The sequence below is a fragment of the Pararge aegeria genome, chromosome 1 (assembly GCF_905163445.1).
Source record: "Pararge aegeria chromosome 1, ilParAegt1.1, whole genome shotgun sequence".
NCBI classification, from domain to species: domain Eukaryota; kingdom Metazoa; phylum Arthropoda; class Insecta; order Lepidoptera; family Nymphalidae; genus Pararge; species Pararge aegeria.
Genome location: NC_053180.1, coordinates 5384062 through 5406876, shown reverse-complemented (window position 1 = coordinate 5406876; position 22815 = coordinate 5384062). Strand labels below are relative to the sequence as shown.

General features: G+C 37.1%; 1 protein-coding gene across 2 annotated transcripts in view; it reads right to left on the bottom strand.

Annotated features, from left to right (window-relative positions):
- Positions 1-791: 791 nt before the first annotated feature.
- LOC120636966 (phosphoenolpyruvate carboxykinase [GTP]-like) overlaps positions 792-22815 on the bottom strand; it is a 32937-nt gene continuing 10913 nt past the window's right edge. The window contains exons 1-13 of one of the 2 annotated variants that reach the window (XM_039908545.1): positions 10617-10855; positions 9867-9966; positions 7986-8131; positions 7543-7727; positions 6974-7096; positions 6457-6615; positions 5877-5980; positions 4992-5205; positions 4036-4228; positions 3146-3344; positions 1967-2116; positions 1384-1581; positions 792-896 (exon numbers count right to left, since the gene is read on the bottom strand). In XM_039908545.1, the coding sequence (XP_039764479.1) occupies positions 792-896; positions 1384-1581; positions 1967-2116; positions 3146-3344; positions 4036-4228; positions 4992-5205; positions 5877-5980; positions 6457-6615; positions 6974-7096; positions 7543-7727; positions 7986-8131; positions 9867-9966; positions 10617-10666 (1926 nt within the window). In that variant the 5' untranslated portion in view covers positions 10667-10855. Of the gene's footprint in view, positions 897-1383; positions 1582-1966; positions 2117-3145; positions 3345-4035; positions 4229-4991; positions 5206-5876; positions 5981-6456; positions 6616-6973; positions 7097-7542; positions 7728-7985; positions 8132-9866; positions 9967-10616; positions 10856-22815 lie in introns of those variants that run through there. The other variant, XM_039908553.1, reaches the window with a different exon arrangement.

Sequence of the window (22815 nt, the reverse complement as noted above, 5' to 3'; positions counted from 1 at the left end):
ATTTACGAAAGGGCTGCAGCAAAATTCAAACATTGATTTTAAATTCTTAATATTTATTATTATCTAGAGAGTATTTACATCAATTCATCTTACATTATTATAAATCTATACAAAACATCCGTCTCACACGCTTTAGTCTAACAAGCACAGCCTTTACATTTTTCTATTAAATACGTCATTAAATAGTAATGTCAAAAAAAAAAATATAAGTAAGTTTGTCTATTCTATTTTCTTCTTTTAGCTGAGTTGAAAAATATCTTCAAGAATTATTATTTCATTGTTTCAAAACGTGAAACAAAGGTCATGAAGATTATGAGATATGATAAAAGAATTATTCTTCTAGTACTAGCAAAAAAATACTTTATCTCCAAATACAAAAGCTTTAAACGCTAAGAAAAGCTTAGAACTATTTTCCTAGTCAATGGAAAATTCTGTTGTTTTAAATTATTTTCTCATTGCTACCTAGTTTTAGACAATTCTCTCTCTCTATCTCCCTAGTAAGTCGCAATTTTAACGTTGATCGTATTGTAAAGTTATTTCTTTTAAAACTCTGTCAATATTTGCGATCTTCTTTTAATCGTTAATGATATATTCAGTTCTTTTTATACTGGAAATGTTATATTTATTAATAAGCTTATTAAGTAATTTAACGTACTCGGCCTAGTTATATTTTTTATAGTACCTTCGAACTCAGAAACTTTATTTCCGAAATTCGAATTTCGAATTCGCACTTTGTATCGAAAAAAAATTATCTTCATTCATTCCTCCTCATCCTCTTTGGTTTTGGTAGTCTATGACTGCTGAATATTCTTCCTAAGTTTGTTAAGTTCGTCCCACATTTCGTTTGGCAGGTCGTCGCCGACTTCTTCTTTGAAATACTTCTCTATCGCATCGGCCTGAAACAAATAACCGTTATATTTTATATATATTTTGAAATATGTTATTTTTGCTGAAATTAAAGTGTAAATTGCAAATAATATTTGAAAATAATATTTCCCGCAAAAACGCTCGCCGTACTCGTGACATCGTAGGCAAATAAGAGCTTTAGTAAGTTCCTTATATAAAAATTATTGTTTTGAAATCATTCATCATGATCATTTTGACTTTTAGGTATAATGTCGAAATCGCTACATTTACAGGAAGAGTTATAAGCTTTAATTTTACCAATTGATATTAAAAAAAGCTTTTATAAAAACGCTCACAATCTGGATCTTAAATAAAGAAGATTAAATAAACCAACAAAACGGGTAGTCTGAAATCCAATGATTTAAAATCTCACCCTACGGTTAAGATTTTGCTTACGGCCTTTTTATACACGTATCGTAGGCTACCATATGGTGGGAACAAGGGCACAACATAAAGAAACTTAAAATTGCTACGCACCTCCTGCATCCAGAAGTCCTTGGGTATACTGAAGAGCTCCTTCATGTTAACATTGCCCAAGTTGCTGATATCTAGAGCGCCTGGTGCGGGTACTAAGCCAAGCGGGGTAGACTCGTGGCAAGGCTCGTTGTCACATCTACGTAACACCCAGTCCAATACGCGGGAGTTCTCGCCGAATCCGGGCCAGATGAATTTACCCTGTGGGGAATATATTGGTTTAGTAGATGTTTCTTTCATCGTGGCGACGCATTGCCACGCTATATTATAGAATATATTATATATGTAGTTGAGTTGGCGCTATTTCAATTATATACATATTTATGTAGTAAATAGTCATTATTTTATGGAACAAATTTGTAATGCCTGATCTTTTCATTACTATGCCATATCTGATTACTGTCCTAATCTTTTTTATGCATATAAATTGCGATGTTTCACACCTGCCAGGCGTTTCGTGACGACTCGCCCATTTTTTTTATTTAACATTCACGTAAATATTTTTGGACTTCTTTTGTTTTCTTTGATCCAAAAATAAGAGAGGTAAGTCTGGAATTATCAAAATTAATATATATGTGTATATTACCTGTTCGTCCTTCCTGAACCAGTTGACATGGAAGATCTTTGGCATGTTTCGCCCAGCTTGCGGCATGGAGAGCCAGTGGCGCAGGTACTCTCCGAAGTTGTATCCGAAGAATGGTCGCATTGCAAATGGATCGTGCATTACAACTTTTCCCTGGAATGAAAAAAATAATTACAATGATTTTGAACCAAAGATTTTATTCAAAATAAAATTGTTCTTATCTATAACAGTAATTGAATATCTGCAGAGCGTGTATAACTCTCCTATCAACGACTTGCTATTACATATTTGAAGTTGTACGAAATTTATTGATTTATGATGTTCTATCTACAAAATGGGTCCGAGAGAGTCATTGAGAGATAAATTTAAAGATTTTAAAATAATGACAGTGTATAGTCAGTACATATTTGAAAATTTAATGTACGTCCATAAAAACATTTCTAAATTTAAGAAAAAATGTGACTGCAATAATTTAAACATTAGAAGTAAGAATAAACTTACAGTGCAATATACTAGGTTACATAAAATTCATAATTCGTTTAAAGGAAATTGCATACAATTTTACAATAAACTACCAATTGACATCTTGGAGATGTCTCTTAAAAAGTTCAAAGTTTGTATTAAACGTAAGCTTATAGAAAAGTCCTATTATAGTATAAAGGACTACGTCAACGATAAAAAAGCTTGGGTGTAAATTATTGCTCTAACCAGGTTGCTCTTCAACAACAATAATTTAAAATGACATTGTGAGATGGCGATAACAAAAAAAAAAAAAAAAACACCCGGCTAAGTTTGTTGTGGGCTTCTTCTTAGACCGGGACGCGTTTGGAACCCTCGTAGCTTTAGTTTTAAGTTTACGAATGTGGTTATCGCCATCATCTCAGTACCGTGTAATTCTTATGTACGCATCAAAAGTGCCACCTGTGGGCCTACTTGAATAAAGATATTTTTGACTTTGACTTTGACTTTGACTTTATTAAAAACCAAGATTATATTGGAATCTTGTACTACAAAAATTTTCTTATTATCTTTGTTTGGCCAACAAAGATTTCAACTTTTCGTAAAGTTTTAAATAAAAATCTCACGTTGTCAGTAGAAACCGTGAAGGAGAGACTCTTCATTAATATTGATTTGTAGGTAAAGTTTAACTTAATTTGAAGGTAGTCTTAAGAAACTACTAACAGCATGTTCAGCAGCGGCAGTAGCTTCAGACCTCATAGCGGCCCCCATAAACACGCCATGCTGCCAGTCCCTCGCTTCAATCACCAACGGTACGCCAGCTGGTCTTCTTCCTCCTAGCAGAATAGCTGATATTGGGACTCCTTCAGCGCTTTCCCAATCTCCGTCTATGATTGGACATTGCTCTGCTGGAGTGCAGAATCTGGGAAAGATCATTACATTTATCAGGCATTTTTTTTTTTGGTTTTATTCTTTGGTTTTACTTTTTACGAATATTCTTTTCTTTAAAATGCTTCTAGATTCAAGGTCATGAAAAGTCGTCCGCAATATAAGTCAGTTGCTAACAAAGACTTTCATTATCTGGATTCAAATTTTTCTAAGTGACTATGTACTCTTAAATCAGGCGACAGTATTCTTACAGGCTTATATGCTGCCTACTGATAATGTGAATTATGGTAACTATCATAATAATCATTATGTCAACCAATGGAATTTGACTGATGGACATAGTTTTATTTTACGGAGCTCTACGAAAATCTGCGGACTTGTAACCCTTGCGTTCAGCGCTCTGTGCGACTTGTTGAATGTCCTCTGTCTACCTAGTCAGGGATCCAACCACCAATTTCCATTTTACATTTACTGGTTGATATTGGTTGCAATTCCACCATCTTGGGATCACATTTAATTTACAGAGCTATGGTGCCTTGTTTATTGCTACAGCTTCGTCTCAACTCGTAGAACTATGTCGGTAACTTTGGTTCATCTAAGGATCTCCTCATTTTGGCTTTATCAAATAGAGTTAATTCGAGCATAAATGTCTTCATCACCAGCAATAGTTATTATTTGTTCACTATCCTACATCCTACCAATGTGTTATAAAAGTATAGTCTTACCTGGAGTTAGGGTGAGCTGCCGGTGTCTTCTTGCTGGGATCCCAGGGCTGTCCCTTCCAGTCAATCAAGGCCTCGGGAGCTTTGCCCATGCCCTCCCACCATACTCCGCCTTCAGCTGTCTCAGCAACATTGGTGAATACTGTGTTACGGAACACTGACGCCATGGCTATGGGGTTTGTTGCGGTCGAGGTCCCTGTAAAAATAAAAGTTTTAATAAAATATTGATTACATCAATATTTTTAGATTGTTTTTCTTCTTCTTGAGCTGCGTTTTACGCCATTGGTAGCCTGGAAGAGATAGCTATGTAGCGATAAGACCGCCAAATTGTATACTTTTCGTTAATTTTTTTATTATAGATTTTTCTGTATGTTGTACACAATAAAAGTGTACAATAAAAGTGTATATATTCATTCATTCATTCTTTTGTTCATTCATTATTTTGTTGGTCCATTAATTAACTTTGTCAGAACAGTGAAGTCGCTTGCTTAAGTAGTTTGGACATTGCAATTAACGCAAATTATATTGACAGCTGCATTTTTGCCACTCGCTCAAAATATTACGTACTAAGACAATTATTGATAGCCATTCAGAATCGTCCCAATGCGTGCTCTTCTTTAATTTGTGGAATCCTCTTATCTCCTCTAAGATCACATTAGCGACCATAAGTTTAGAAAGGTACCTTATGGATTCATCATTATCATATAGACTCATTACCGGCCAACTATAGGGCACGGGTCTCCTGCAGTGAGAAGGGTTTAGGCCGTAGTCCACCACACTGGCCGAGTGCGGATTGGTGGAATTCACATGCCTTGAGAACACAATGGAGAACATTGTGAAGTTTGAGCTGTTTTCCGGGGCTCGAACTCGGCCCCCCGAAAGTGTAGGTAAAGTTATCGCCGGGTGTGTATGGATTGTAACGAAAATATCACTGCGAATAGAGTGCCTTAAACATTTACCTGGAGCAACTCCGAAGAATCCGTTCTCAGGGTTTATAGCCCTCAGTACTCCGTTCTTGTCGAACCTCATCCAGGCGATGTCGTCGCCGACACACTCCACCTTGTACCCCGGCAGAGTCGGCATCATCATGGCCAGGTTGGTCTTCCCGCAGGCCGAAGGGAAAGCGGCTGCGATATACCGTTTGCGGCCTTTCGGGTCGGTTATGCCTACAATCTGATGAAAAAGTTCTAATTTATAATGCCAATCAACAAAGGTGTAAAAAAAATTGAAGAAGTCCTTTTTCTCTTTGACCATAAAATTAAATGCGGAATTCTAAAAAAACAACACATACACAGTTGGTGTAGACGAACGTGTAAATGAAAACTGAAATATTTCTCATGTGAAGTAATATTTCAGTTTTTAGTACTTTACAGGTACATTATTTACTGTTTCCAAAACTTATTTCTGAAACCGAGACGCTAGTAGTTTTGAAGTAAACGACTGAAATAGTTTTTACTGAAAGAAATACAGCCCTAACATCGCATGCAAAATTAAAATCAAGTGACTCCTGACTTATACGTCGCGTAGCGTATGTACTATGCCCGTGTCGGTCTTTTATCTACAATTGGGTTGTCATAAATAAAAACTTAGATTTGAATTAGTTTTTATGGAAAAATAAATATGCTCATTTTGATTTAATATTTTTACAGGGTGAGTATATTTCATAAGGAAATATCTTCATGCACCCTTCAACCTATTCGTAATTCCGTTACACGTTGTATATATGAGGTATTAATTTACCTCAGAATCCTAACTGACGGCGACGACGTTGAAAACCTTGACGCAGCAAAATGTCACTCTACATAAACTTGAGGTGTAGGTGTTAATAGAAATCTCTCACTTACCAGCATGTGCTCTGCCAGCCAGCCCTCCCGACGAGCCAAAACGGACCCGAGTCGCAGCGCGAAACATTTCTTTCCAAGCAGGCTATTGCCTCCGTATCCACTGCCTGTAGAAGACGAAATATTATTTTTTATAAATACTAGTAATAATCGACTGCAATCTCACCTGGCGTTAAGTGATGTAGTCTAACCTGTTAGGGGAATGGCAGATATATTAAACCCATCCAATCGGTTTCTACACAGCCGGAACGCTAAATCGCTTGGCGCATGTGTTTGTCGGAAGAATGGTAACGAGCCACGACCGAAGCCTTCCTCGAGCCCAGATAAGAGAAAATTCAGAAATAGTAAGTGCCATATTACCCCTGCCCGGGATTGAACATGGGACCTCCACTCATCTCGTGCGTCAGGGTGGTCGTTAAAATATAACTGCCTAACGCTAACAGGTTAGCCCCACTAAAACTCCCTCGGTGGCCGTCATCATCAGCAAGACGAGGTTAACTTGAAAAAAGTACCAAGCAAGACTCCAGATTTGATCTTTTCAAGCCTACAATACGTTTGTTGATGGGACCGGGATAAAACTTACCATAACTTATGATCTCGTTATCGATGGGCCGGTGTAGGATGATGGTGCGCAGAGGGTCACAAGGCCAGCCATTGGTGCTGGTTCCGTTCGTGCGACCCACAGAGTGCAGGCAGCGCACGAAGTGCTCGTCTTTGCGGAGGGCGTCTAGGACTTTGTTACCTGGTGGTTCAAAGTATGTATTGTCAAGTATTGGATAGAAGCAGGCGTTACTTTGCGGAATTCTTCACTATGAAAATGTGATAAGCTCAATTTGCTGTAATCCGCGAAAAGCAGAAGGATCGGTATGGTGTAAGTTATAATTCCTTCAATCTTTATACTCCACACCAAAAAGATCTTCGGCAATATACTCTCTACGCACTTTTTGCTCCGACACCGGAGCATCCTTCGGTGATGTTGACTTAAAATGAATAATTGTTATATCTTTTAAGCGAAGAATTAAAGAATTCTTGTTAAAAAGGAGATATTACACAATAATAAAAGAATGCACAAATAAAAAAATATGTTTTAGAATATTTACCCATTCTAGTCATAACTCGCATGGAGTAAACGACGTATGGAGAGTCTGTTACTTCCACACCGATTTTGGATAGAGGTGATCCAACTGGGCCCATTGAGAACGGAATCACGTACATTGTGCGACCTGATACAAACGGATCATGATTATCATAGACGTCTCCAATTTAAAACGTACTAGAATACCGAATAAGATCATCGATCATCATAGTTTAAACTTCCTAAACCAAGGATCAATCTATTGGTGCTAAATCTGTAGAACATAACTCTCTACACTAAATTAAATTGGCAGACCTAAAAATGTTGTTGTCCTATTCAACGAAGAACATAAAGGCTGCACTAAATTGAGACCTCTCAATTTAGAATTTTTTAGGTACCTACAACACAATCTGCACTACTATCAACATTTTTGTTGGCCTTTTTTTATTAAGTCTAATAATATAACAATCAGTATTTAGATACCATTTTAAAAACCAAGAGTTTCATCTGATTTGATTACGTTATGCAATTACACTACTTCAAGTGGTTCAGTCTGGTCTAGTCGGTCTACATATCTATCATACTAGCACATACCCCGCATGCATCCAGGGAATCTGTCGGCAACAGCTTTGTCGTAATCGTTCGGCGTGATGTAGTTGCCGAGAGCAGACTTCTGGCCTGCGCGGGCGACTGGTATAACGTCGCGTTCGTGTTCCGAGCAGATGAATGTTTTGGACTCTACGCGCGCTACGTCCGCTGGATCAGTGCGGGTTAACCAGCTGAAAAGAAATGCTTTATTAGATCTCAACAAAAAAAAAAATATGAAAAAACAAATGAACAGTCATCACCATGATTATCATCCCACTATCGGCCCAAAGGTAGTAGTATTTTCAACTCCCTACTTGGTTACTTGGCTGACATGATTATGATATCCATCGTTTGCGATATTGCTTGCGTCAGATTGCCTCGAGTGCCTCGAGTGTTGACCATAATGACAACTGTTAGACAATGTTACTTTATTGGTGTAAAGAGCTTACCAATTGTCATATTTCGGCAGTGGTTTGACGGTGCCCTGCTGGTGCATCAGGTGAAGTAGCGCACTGGCTTCGGCTTCAGAACCATCGCATACATGCACGTGTTCGGGTTCGCACAACGCTGCGCTGCGCTCCACGAACGCACGGACCTAGGGACGAAACAACATTCATTTTAAATCATCAATATCATCATTCATTAGGGTCCAAGCCTATTATGGTCTCACTGACATTTTATTCTCCTGTTAGTTAACCATGGACTGCATACGTACTTGAAGTGTGATTGAAGATGGTAGCGGGCTCACCTTTTACGGGCATGGCAGTTATTTTAAACTCATTACGTTACTTAATAGGTTTCTCTGAGAAATCATACCGAAACGCTTTATCGCTTGCCACGGCCGAAGCCTCTCACCAGACCAGACAAAAGAATATTCAGAAATTATATCCCAATAGAACCCGAGGCCAGCGAGCTTTTGGATGCGCTCTTTTTGTCTTAGTTAACGATCCAATTTGTAAAGAACCTATGAACCCGCCAACCCGCATTGCAGCAGTATGGTGGGTCCATGCTCTATAAAACCATCTCACTTTGACTAGACGTTAAATAGCTAAGTAGGATTATGACTATAAAGCTGGTAATGCCCTAATGGTTAGAATCACATCAAAAAAAGGGGTTTTTACCAGAAGCTACTTATTTTAGAGGAAAATGTAATGATGAATATTTAGCGTATCGGTAAACCTACAACAACGTAAAAGGAATTTTATAGGTAAGTACTTATGTTCGTTTGATTTCTCGCCCTATGTACCTACCTTTTCTTTCATTACACCTATGTAAGTAATGATATAGTTTAAGATCGTAGCGGGCTAACTTGTTACGGGTAGGTAGGAATGCCATTGAAAAACCATACAAATAATCAGGTTCTACCTGACATCGTACTGGAACGCTAAATCGCTTGGCAGCACGTTTTTATTGGTTGGATGGTAACGGTCACTGCCAAGAGCATCCCACCGGAACAGAAAAATCATAATCATCATCATAAAAAATCATCAAATATAATTTCCCAAATTACTCCTGCCGAGAGTAAGAACAGAAATGATAATGATTTTCGGTTCGAAGTAGTAGAGCTTTTTGTGACAGAGCTCGTCGGGTAATTGCTACTACCGTTCTTATATCTCCAAGCGATAAAAGGTGATAATACCTTGTTGAAGAATTACAGACACATCTCGCTGCTGAGTCATATCTACAAGCTGTTTTCGAGAGTCATTACGAATCGTCGCGCTCGTAGGTTTGATGACTTCCAGCCTCTCCAAGCGGCATTGTTGCAATCCTTCTTTACGGTCTAAAGGACGTGGTTGCTTGTGTTATTACAGGCTTAACACCTTAACCTTAGGTTGTTGGACACAAGGTACGTGTTTCTTGCATTGCATGCCCCACGAAGTGTTGCTTCGTTTTTAGGCGATGGTATTCCACAGACTTGGGTAGGCCATTGTCTTGGTCCGTCAATTATTTATTCAAATAACTGCTTTGCATGAAAACGGATAAAAGGTACAATACAAAATAAACATACATTTCAAGCAAAAGGCGATCTTATTACTGATCTTTGCCAACGTAGAGCTTCGTTTGCCAATGAGATACTCCAGATAATTCATCTTTTCAACGAAGACCCACGGGTCTTCTTCCACAATCGTTGGCCTAGTGTTCTCCACATGCCTTTGAAAAATTTATGGAGAACTTTTAGGCATGCCTTTCGGCATTCCTCACCACGTTCTCCTTCACCGTAAAGAGAGATGAGTGCTGGGATTCGAACGCGACTCCGAAAGTGAAGCTGGAGTCCTAAGCACCGCTATCACCGCTTCCTGAGATAATTAATACTATAAGAAGAAAAGTACCTTGGGAGTCAAAGCAGCAAGTTGAGGGTTGAGTTTGGTGGAACCTCGCAAAGCAGCTTGGTGTGCTGCTCTGCTGCAGCTGATAGCCACTTGCGCACATCTGGAACAAAACACTCTTTATAAATCCTTCTTAGTCGGATTTTCTTGATAGTAATTTGATCGTTTACTAGTCAGTATCGTTACTTATATGGCATTGGAAATAAAACAGTTTCGCAGTGTTTTGTCACACTTCAACTGAGAGAACTTTTCAAATGTCAGAGCATGATAACTATTCCAACGTAAGGTATTCCACGTTTATTTGTAAGGCCCATTATATAGTTAAGTAATTAGCTCAGGTTATAAACATCAGGTTATATTATAGTTATGGTATTAAGTTAAAGTAACATTTGAAGTAAATTTTATTCGATAATAAACATATCTCTATTTTTAAAGTTGCCCCTTTTAATTGGTTATGAAATATGGGTATTACTGGGAAATATACCTACTTTAACAAAGAGTTAGGTTTGTTTTCCTATTTTGAAAGAATATAATCTAATCTAATCTTTTAAAAATTTATCAATTATTTTAATGAAATTTCATAGTTAATTAATTAAAAATAAGCTTTAAAAAATTTTTATTAAGTGTCCTAATTTAAAGATTTTAATAAAATTAGTAGGTACCTAATTTTATTTAATATATTTAATAAGTAGGTAGCAATAGTAGGTTGATATTTCGAAAAATGTTGCTTAATTCTAAACATTAAAAACTTACTTGGCAGCCTTCCTTACGTAGTCTTCTGGGATAACTTTAAAATTCAGCATGTTTACAATAGTAGTTAAATTTATAATAAATTAAAATAAAATAAAAATACTTTATGGCAAAAATGTAGAAAATAATAAAAATCTAAATTTTATCCAAATTACTGAAACTGAACAGAAATATCAGCCAGTTATAAAATCTTGATTTATTAAATCTGTCACCCATTTAATTATAAGGAACAAATTACTGGAACTAGCAACTAGCGAGTGCTAATTCAAATGCGCGTGCGCATTATATAGAGAGGGAGTGCGCGAATGGCGGCCTCCGATTGGCGGAAAACGCGGGTGGGGCTGTGACGTGCGTAAGCCTATTCTGCAATTTGCACACAGTACAAACAAGTTTATTTAGTTGTTTTCAATGTCTCAATTACGTTCGATAATAAATATGTGATAGAATTACGTGCCTAGGTAGTAACAGTATATCGTTCTTTCGTCAGATTGGGCAAAGCTCAAGGTTCTGTTGCGTCATCCTTGCTATGATATATTCCATTGCCTCTTTTAGTTGATCTCGTAGTGGCGAAGTTCATCCTCATAAGCGTTATAATACAAGCCTCCTTCCTCATAGGAGAGAGAGATTTAGAGCTTAAGACTCTCCACGCTGCTCTAATATACGTATTGGCAGACCTTAATGATTATGATCTCGTAATACGACAAGGAACAACGGGTTATTGTGCCTACCTACTCTCCAAGGCAAGGGACATTAGAATTAAAAACAATTAGACTCCGCTTATTCCCTACCTCGTTAATCCAAGCGGGCGACTTGATACTTTGGAACTACAGTTATGCTTAGGTTTTCTTGTATTCCACGTCTCTTTTTCATATTTCTTACATGTTCTAAGGTACTTAATTATCTATCTTGTTGTAATAAATACGGTGAAAAAATTAAAGACCGTCAGGTAATTTTATAGGGAGCCCAAAGGTCACGAAACAGAGAAATGCTGATGACGTGATCTCTCGTACGAAGTAGTCAACTCATGCTTGCTCGGCAAAGAATGCCTCAGCGAAAGTCACAATATGTGTAACACAAATATCATAAAGGAAAAAAATAACGAAAACTACTATGGTATGGGTCTGGAAAATTCCGCCAATAACTGTTTGTAATAAATGAGCATCTTTTACCTACGATCAAAATGTTTACTCTGTGATTAATTTTGGAAATGCAAACTGGACCATCCGTAAATCTGTAACTCTTCTAATTAACATTTGGTCCAATTCTAGGTATTTTGGACCAAAGCATTATAACATTGTGGTTTGCACTCATCAAATAGCCTATAACAGGCCATTGCTGTTCCCCCAAGGGGAGGGTATGCCCAAAATTTACACGCTGGGCAGACGGGTTGTCTTAGTCACCTCGTTCAATTATATATTTTTTTTTAAAAGCATAATATCACTTGCTTCAACGGTGGAGGAAAACATCGTGAGGAAATCTGCATGCCTGAGAGTTCTACATTATGTTCTCAAAGGTGTGTGGAGTCCACCAATCCACAAATCCAGCGTGGTGGACTACGGCCTTAACCCCTCCTCATTTTGGGAGGAGACCCGTGCCTTGTAGTGGGCCGGTAATGGGCTCATATGATGATGATCATTTTAATTGCATGGGAATTTGGTTATTATTTACAATGAATTATATATACTCGTATATGTCAAGTCTTCTATTCGCCGATACCCAATGCCTCAAGACGAAAGTCTTTAACGAGTGTGCCCTGCCTGTAATGACATATGGAGCCGAGACGTGGACACTGTTGATCCACAAATTTAAAGCGAGCGAGCTATGTTGGGAGTCTCTCTTGGGATAGAATCCGCAACGACGAAATCCGTAGAAGAACCAAGGTCACCGACATAGCTGAAAGGATAAGCAAGTTGAAGTGGCAGTGGGCGGGTCATGTCTATCGTAGGACCGATGGCCGTTGGGGCAGACGTGTTCTGGAGTGGAGATCGCGAATCGGTCGGATCGAGATCGGACAGATGAACTTAAAAAGGTGGCTGGAATCGGCTGGATGAGAAAGGCGAAGGACCGTGGCGCTGGTGGCGCGCTCTTTGAAAGGCCTATGTTCAGCAGTGGCCGCTTGTGGGCTGTTGATGATGAATGATGAATATGCTTTTAACAAGATTTTAAATATTTGTTAATTTATCATCATTTGTGTCCATATTCCAGCTTATAAAAACTATTCTAACTATTCTATCTATCTATATAGGCCTACACCCGCGGCAAAAAGAGAGGTCGTAACATACGTATTCTAATCTACCATCACCAGATACCACACGACCCACAGACCCGTTTTTGCACACAGTGGTTTGCACACTGCTCGGAAATCGCAAGTTAGAATTTCTAAAGAAATTTATTATCCAGTTATCTTTGGTTGTTTTAAAGTGTCTACTTTTGGTGACGTGCGCTTATTACGCTGATATGGACGCGTAAATATGTATCTACTTATATTTTATCTACGTGCTATTTGTTTCTACGCAAACTCAGTGATATAATCTTGTGCTTATATTATGAGTTATGATATTAATAGGGAGTCACGGCTGTGACTTATTGTTGGAGCAATGGCCAAATGTATCCCGAAAACAAACGTTTCTCACGTGTTTTGGAATAAACCCTCCACCGGCCTACTACAGCAGGGCTAGCAAAGGCAGGAGATAAAAAATATATCCCCCCATTATATCCCCTGACAGGGTATATAATTGGGGGATATTATTATATATATAGGGCCAAATTGTATACTTTTTGTTAAATTTCTATTTATAATTTTACTATTCGTTATGTGGTGTAAAATAAAAGTGTATTCATTCATTCATTCATTCATAATTAACGTGTCCACCTGCACGGAAACATGGAATAGGAGAAGTTTATCCCCGGTTACACATATTATATATTATTTTAAACATATATTATTTGGATATTATTTCCACTTGTGCGCCAGTGCCTTAAGACGTGATAAAGCTTTGGTAGAAAATATTGTTATATTGTATCCTGCTGCTAGCCGGGCTGGGCAGGGATCTCCTCCAGATTTGAATTGTTTGAAACGCACATACTCGTATCTTAGAAAAGTAAGAGGTGCGAGCTGGGATTCAAACCCAGCCCGGCCCCTGAGATTGATGTCTATCTTCGAGTCTAGTAATATTATAAGTACGATAAAATATTTCTAGTACTTAACATTGCTAATACTTTATGTATGATAATATATACCGGTCTTGAAGGCCATCAGTCTTTCTTGCTTCAGTTCTTTGTTATTGAAGCAGGAAGCTCTATTAAGTACATAAATATCTACATTCACTGTAACACAATGCAGCTGGCGTATTGAGAGCATACCGCAGGTTCAATGACTCAAATGTTAGTCTCAAAGGAATAAAACAACGAACAAATGTATTATATTAAAAAATGATTTCCTAGTTGTAAGCATATTTAAAAATATTTTATCGGCCGATCGAGGATCTTTTAGATACTTTCCTGGTTTTACGTATTCCACTACCACATAAGTGAAATCTCACCAGGTGTTAATAATGATGCTATAAGCTATTCGACATTGGAAAGCTTAGTCGCTTTGCTTTGCTTTGTCGGTGGTAACTGGTCACAGCCGAAGCCTTTCAACAGCCAAAAATAAAAAAATAACTACATTAGGCAACATCTATCCCACCGCCCAAGCTAAACACCTCACATGGCCCTACCAACCTCGCGGTTATATGGGCCGAATCTGCGGGAGGGTGACCGGTACTTGCTCGTGACGTGTTCCCCTTGTCCCCATTTGCCATACTCCCCATTCTGGGGTTGGACGTCACTATCACGCACAAACCGCGCACAAACAGGACAGGAGATTTTCAATATGAGGTTAGATAGTGAGGTTATAGACTAATTTGAATTTTTATCATGAGTCTACAAACTCTACGCTTTCATTGAGAGGCGCGGCCTCGCCATCAAATATGATTGAGTTCAGGTATAGGATGGGCCTCGAGGCCTTTCGACAGTTCAGAGTCGGTCAAATGGACGAGATTCTCCGCCTCCGACTTCGTCCACGTTCAATTTCTGATAAGTATGTTTTTCCTATTCACATTTTCACCGGCTGTTCTACATAATACTCAATGCGTCGCATCGGCTTTCGGAGAAATAAATTAATTTTGAATTTGAATTTATTATTTCGTTTGCCCAAGAATCAAGTTATCAAATAAAAAAATATTTTAATTTAAATACTACTCCGTTAAAACAATAAACCAAAAAGCCTATTCTTGATATACTTAGATTTAATTAATTATCTATACATATGATCTAAATAAAGCTTTGTTCTGACTGACTGACAAACTAGCTAAAGGGACTGAACGTAGAATCTTTGAGGTACCTATAGTACAAGAATAACTTTTTTGTATTTTATCCTTAAGGGAAATAAAAAGGGCCAAAACATTGGTATCAAAGTCCATTAAATTTTAAGACATATCTGCGAAACTTTTTATTTGGACTTTGCACCGCGGCAATTTCCCAAATTCAAAGCAGACGAGTTGCTTCTAATCTACTAGTTTCTATTAATATAAAGAAATAATAAATAATACCTAAGAGGTAATTCATTGAAAATTTCCGCATGTTTTCTTAAAAGCTTGAACAATTAATATTGAATCAATATAAGTGGTCACTATTTATAAAGCAGCTGGTAGAATTCCATTTCAAAGGTAGGTGTGTCAAACTAGTTATCAAAATCTTGTCGTACAGGTTGTTTACCCGGCACGACCGCTAATGTGTGGTAATAAAATCTATATTGATATTAAATATCACTTCATTTGAGCCGCTTTAAAATAGGTAAAGGTTAATGTTGCTTATCTTTTGTGTAGCAACGACATTATTATAAAGCAATAATAAAGCGAATCTCGTGTAGTAACAAACTTGAGACGTCCTCCTATTAAACATCAACAATTTCTTCGATAACATTAGCGAAAACACGTATGCAAATAAACACACACGCAATGATAAAGGGATAAATCCAAATTTTTCATCATCATATTACATATCATCAAGACAGTCTTTAACAGTACACTGCACGGATAGCATGGGCAGGACAAATATTCCCCGGAGAAAGGATAAAAATGTATCTTCTCAGCTTTATTAACTCTGTGAGCATTGGCGCACAAGTGGAAATAAATTCCAAATGGGTCCAGACCCAAGTGGCGCATGAACGTGGTATTTGGACGTCCTACAAATCCAGCGTCCATTAGCTGACATTATGACAAAAAAACCATTCGTTAGTAACGTAAACGAAGAACATAGTGAGGAAGTTTTCTGTTTTTTATTGTTGATTTTCTATGTATTTTTCCTTTAAGTATACATACATTTTAGTTTTTTAACGTAATCTATAAATGCATACCTGCTTAAAAAAAAACGATGTTAATTCATTTATTCTAATATATTTTTATATTGTACCTAATTAGAAATAATTAGGTAAATATGAGGAAAATAACCAACACTCGATACAAAGGGTATGCCCCAGACGAAAGGCCAAGAAGGTCTGCGATAAACAAAATTATTGAAATGCGCTGACCAAAGATCACTTCTGATTCAACTAGAATACCTACCTATTATATCTATAATTGTTTATACTTAGTTACACATTCTATATTAAGTCATCATCTATTGTCTTTATCAAATATCAACCCATTGCCAGTCCAGGTTACGGGTTTTCCAGAATGAGAAAGTCTAGTCTACCAAGTTGACCTGAAGGGTTGATAGAATTCACACGGCTACAAAAACATTGTGCATAACATCACGGAGAACTCGGTTTCCTCGCAATGTTTTCCTTAACAGTTAAGACAGGTTAATCAAGTAATATCTGTCTCACTATCACCCCGAAAGCGAGGACAAGTCTTACCCACTGGCTTTTAATAAAATTACTAATGTTTAAAGCATCCATATGTATCTCTCATCTCATTTAATTGTTCAGTCTAAGGGCAACCAAAACTAACGCGTCCGCGGTGGCGTGAAAAGCTGCCAGTGCAAAAAGTTAAAGCGCGTGTTGTGATTGGTCGGAAATTGGCACGCCATTGTGGTTTGGCCTTAGCTTAACTTTATCCGGGTCGCGAACCCGGCTGTTTTGATTTGTGTCAATATTATTATCATTATATAAGAATACTCATGAATTTGTGTATGTCTTATTATTAAAATACATGATTTTGTCGCCGTAAAATGGATCTAAATACCATTAAATTATAATCGCGAGATTTGAATTTGATGAAAGCTTTGGAACCGTAATTTTTTTTTTAATTGAAAGCATTATTTTGGTAAATTAGAGGTTGGGTTAGAACACAGTGGCGTGCATAGAGGGTATGCAGTTGATATAAAATGAAGAAAATCTCTAGTACGAGTTATAAATACTTGAGAGTAGACTTTTTATAAGTCTTACAAAGCATATACTTAAGTTTTTAATAACTCTTACTGGAGATTTTTTTCATCTTATAATATCTGCCCACTTAGAGGATACCCTGTATGCACTGTTAGAACATGAATAGAAACAGATTTTGGTTTAATCAGTCCGAGTCTGACATAACCTCCACGCTTTTCCGCACGAAAAAAAAAGTTATAACATAAATAACATTGGGCAGTTACGTTCCAATGGGTTGTACTTATTCACGGGCCACACCCCTAACACGTTAGGCCGATACTTAAGTCTATGGTATCGGGCTAACGTCACTGACAACCAGATTACAATCAATGGCTACCTTGCATTGGAATAAAAAAAAAGATCACTAACATTTAACTAGGTAATATTATGATTGCGCTAACTTTGCAACTATCAACATTATTGTTAGCCTAGAGTTAGTTGAAAGGACGGAGGGTAAGTATCGTAGGCTACTTTTTATTCCGGAAAACAAACGGTTTGTAAAAAAACTGTAACAAGCGCGGACAAACATTCTTCTTTCGCCCTTACTAAGCATCAGCTGTAGGTACATAAATGTTATAATAATTTGTGCAAGCCCATCAATCCGCCTTAGACAAGCGTGGTGGACACATTTATATAGAAGTATGGTACTTAATCGAATCAACGAATTTTGATAAGGATCATTTTGCTGACGGTTCTAAATAAAACAATCGACGTCGCCGTTCGCAAAAGATAATATATATGTGTTCCAGTGAGTAATTTTTATCAATAAATTATAAATTAACAGAGTTATAGATAAAATATCAGGCTTTAGGATACCTACTTATATTCTAAACATTATTATCACATTAGATCCGGGTGTGTATCGATTTAATTGCTTTTAAAAATACGACTCGTAAAGTTATTAGTTTATTTATAGTTATTAGTTTATTTAATGGTGGAATATTTTGGTATATAATATCATTATATAGGTACAAAAATATTCCACTTAGCATAAATAAATAAATAAATAAATATACTACGACAATACACACATCGCCACCTAGCCCCAAAGTAAGCGTAGCTTGTGTTATGGGTACTAAGATGACTGATGAATATTTTTATGAATTATATATACATAAATACTTAGAAAATACATATAAACACCCAGACACTGAAAAACACTTAATGCTCATCACACAAACATTTTCCAGTTGCGGGAATCGAACCCACGGCCTTGGACTCAGAAAGCAGGGTCGCTGCCCACTGCGCCAGTCGGCCGTCAAAGCATAGCTTTCAACTTTTCTGGAAAGGAAATTATTATACCTTTACAAATTTAACGTTTATATACCACTAGCTTTCGCTTTCAATTTGGAAATGAATTAAACGTGGTTATTTCCGAAATAAATTTCTTCGCTTTCAAAGGAAATTAATTTAACGTGGTTATTGCCAATAGTTAGGGCTTCGGCCTCCCTTCATGGGGCCGTGTTTAATCCCTGGCTTAAACCTCTAAATTTTGAGGTTATTCGCGTTTTTAATTGAAGCAATCACGTGCTTTAAAGGTGAAGGAAACATCGCAAGGAAACTTGCATGCCTGGGAGTTCTCCATAACTTTATCAATGGGGCCTGAAGACTGCAAATCCGCCCTTGTTGGCCAGCAATGTGGACTACGTCCTAAGACGTTCTCATTCTGAAAGTACACCCGTGTCCTGAAGTGGGCCTGTAATCAGTTGCGTGCACTTCATACATGCACAAAAGCACTGCATATCCAAATTATTTTATATAACGCGTATTGGAGCGGATTCTCTCCATTTTATGCCATCTACCTGCTTTATGCATCCCTGGTCGAAAACCCTGTGCACGCCACTGGCTGTAATGGGTTGATACCCGTGTATACCTGTGAAATCTACGCGGATTTCAATAATTATTTTTGATTTGAAAGAATCTATATTGTTAGAAATACCCGTTGTATTAAGTCGATGTGGTCTCTCAGTATTCATAATAATTAACCTACACCCTTTTTTAAATCAGTAAGTAGTTTCAGAGAAAAAAACTGTACAAAACTGTCATAAAAATAAGCAGAGAAAACCATATATTCGGACGTTAAAATGGGTTACGGATGGCAACAGCAAAAATCGCAATTATTATTTAAACAATAATTCAGACACACGTTCCCACGCACACATACGACAAATGTAAATGGGAAACCTACACATGCAAATGGGATTTCAAATTACCACAATTAATAATGGTGAATTTTTAATATGTTATACATTTTTTGTATGAATACTGTAATGTTAAACGTTATTTAAATCAATGCTAACTTTAAAAATCAATTTTCATCCTTTCAAAAACAGTATGTCTCTAATGATAGTTTATTATGTTATTTCGACTATATAGGGTTAAATCAAAAATATCAGAAAGCCTTCGGCCTGTATTTGTTTAAATTAAAACTAACCACATTTGTTTAACATCTTTTTTTTAACACGATAGTTTGTAAAATATTAGATATTTATATATTTTACACAGATACTCTACATATTCCTATTTACTTCTATGTAATGTATCGTGCGTTCACTGACCCGACTACGCGACGTTGTCGAATAAGTACATGAATTTGGTTTCACAGTGTAATTTCACTTTACAGAAATAAAATGTTTAATAATTTTTTTGTGTGCAATAATTTAAAACAGAATTTTTAAGAGTCTTACAATAAAAGTGGTTAGTTTTAATGATAGGAACTACAGCTTTCTGGTATATTTTATTTAACCCTATATAGATAAAGTCATTTGGAAAAATACAAAGATTGTAGATACCTAGAATTCGATTGCTAGATTATCTCTTTATTATTTTATCGTGTTGAAAACAGTCCTTCTCACGCAGGTTATCATAACATTCTATTATTGTTCAGATAAGTCTATTCTGGGTAATCTATAATCATTTAGAAAAGATGAAGCTAGGTATTAAATTAATCTTTTTTTAAATTTGCGAAGCATGTACTGATTATCTATTACATTATTGTTTTGTAACACACCTTTAACATGAATTACAAGTTTTAAGTACTTTTATACCTAAAGGCTTTTAAAATAAATCTAGACTGAATAAACGAAAAATATAACTAAAGACTCCAGAGCTATAATTTTGTAATCCCTGTTGTTACCACCTCACCAACAGAGACATGCGGCTAAGTGCTTTAGCGTCACGACTCACGGTAAGTATCTTACAGGCTAGCCCGCTACCATCTTAAACTGCGTCATCACTTACCACCAGGTGAGATTTCGGTCAAGAGGTAATTTAAAAAAGTTAGACCAATATGAGCTTATTTTGATCTTATGCAAAATTTTGATGCCAGATATCAATGCGTGGTCACTATTTTGGATTGAAGCGGTGATAGCCTAGCGGTTAGGGCTTCGGCCTGCCTTTTGAGGGGACCGAGTTCCACCCCGGCACGCACCACTAACTTTTTTGCTTTGATCAAAAAAAAAATAAGCGGCCCAGAACCGTGTATTGTGGAACTCCCTCCAAAGTACATATGTCCTTATTGATGATTATTTGTGTACGGGAGCTATGGCTATGGCTAGACATCTTTGGCAGTTGTATATATCTTCGATTTTTGTGAACACTTCGTTAGCGCGATGCAGAATTTTTGTAGCGCCATCTTGTTTGGTAATGTGGAGACCGCTACAATTTGCCTGGGTAACCAAATCGTTATCTTTGGGAAAAATACATAGCATAATTAAGTACCTAAGTACTTTTATCTTTTTATAAACAGCCGGTTGCCATGATGTTCTATTCTGGTTAAAATCAGAAGTGTTATCGTCCATGATGACATAGAGGCTCGTGGCCGCGCCTCCGCGACATCTGAACTTTGCACTGAGATTGGCATTCATAAGTTTTATTGTTCATAAGGCTTCTTACAAATGAAGCTGTAGAAATGCCTAAGTAGAAATAGATGATTTCAGTAGTAGTAGAGGTTTTTGTGACCAACATCATCCGAGGAATGTATTAGAAGCTTAAGCTTGTATAAATGCTTGTTATGCCGCCCAGCAGCATTGGTATATGTTTCGGTAGGGCGTGGTATTTAATAGGTATTTAATAGGCTTCAGGATTTCATGACACAGGGTGACACGTTACAGGCCTAGACTTAGGAACATACAGAATTCTCATACAGTCGTTATTGCATGAACTGCATTGTGTCCAAAAACCGTGAAAACGCCCCGCGCACGTCTCGCTTCACACTCGCGGAATGTTGCTTGCTCAGAAACTTTTTCTCATTTTCCCCATTTTAGTAAACGTTTAAACCATTAGAGGTAATATAATAAATGTCAACTGCTAACTGGAAGAAGTGACTAACCGCCTATTCGAGAAACAGTTTACAGTACCCACTAAGGTGGAGTGCTTCAAGCATCAAAAACCACTCCACTATTAGTCGTGTACACGGTTTTTGTATGTTCTTAATTCTGCTTATAAGATGTGTTTCTTACATGCCTTGCAAAGTGTTGGTCTGTTTTAAGACCATCTGCTTGGTCCGCTAATAATATTACAATAAAAATAAATATTTAAACGTAAGAAGAATATTTGACTGTTTCGATTGTAAACAGGATGGGTCAGTTAGATCAGAAAACCGGATAACTTTTTTATACATAATTTTAAGACACAAAGTGATTCTGTACCTGAATCTCACTAATTACATATTGTTTAACATTTTACTATCATCTCAAAAAAGATTTTTGAATATGCTGGAAGGTTTCAAAAGAACGTGGTTTTTATTCATTTGTATTATATATTTTTCATTTAATTACTTGTTATTAGAACAGTTTGCCCTACGTTGCGATCATGCCAGATGTTCAAAGTCGAAGTAAGTTTCATATTAAAGCGCTTTTATGAAGCGTTCGTACATATATGTTTAAATAATTGTAAGGGGTTGGTGATAACTTCGTTCGCCAAATGGGTTCCAAATGCGCCCAGGTCTAAGAAGAGCCCACAACAAACTTAGCGGGGTAAAAATTAGCCTGCAGTCTGTTCGACTGATACCCATTAACAGTTTCTGTGCAAAAACACACCATAGCAGGGTGTTAACAATAGCTGTGGGTGTGTGGGACTATTTAATTTAGAAACTATAGACATATTCCCATCGTATCTCTATAATGATTTTGACAAATTGGATCCCAAACATTGAAACACAGTGAATTTAATTAAAATAGTTTAAGACCTTCAGATCCTCATTAAATTCAAATGGGATTACCTTCACCCGATAAATTAAAAAAAAATATCAAGAAAAGTAAAGTTAACTAATTTTTTTTTGTGATCAACAAATCGCTCAGATTGGGAGGAAAGGAGATATGGATTCAAATCATCCTTTATGATGTCTGTACATCCAATCATAGAGTACATACATAGAGTGCGATAATACATACCCCTTAGATGTCGGGTGGAAGTGAACATGGCTCGAAAGTAAAATTGCCTGTCATGATAACTTTGAAAGTATAATTACTTAACATAACAAAACACTCGCTTATCTTTATCACTCGAAGTATTCCACAATGAGATTGTCTCGGCGTATTCCACTGCGTATTTGTAAACAGCTGATAGCTGGTGATGATGAAACTGGGGGCGTGTGACCGCGCCTCCGAGATAACTGAACTTCGCACTATGATTAACGCGTTAAGGGTTCTTGCAAACGGCGCGGATTTCTATTTCATTCGCAGTTCAACCGCCTCTTTTAGCAGTACGAAATAAGCGGCGTGTTTCAGTGCATCATCGCATTAATGTGCTAAACCTTGAGGTCTATGTTATTATTCCGCTTGTGGATATTAG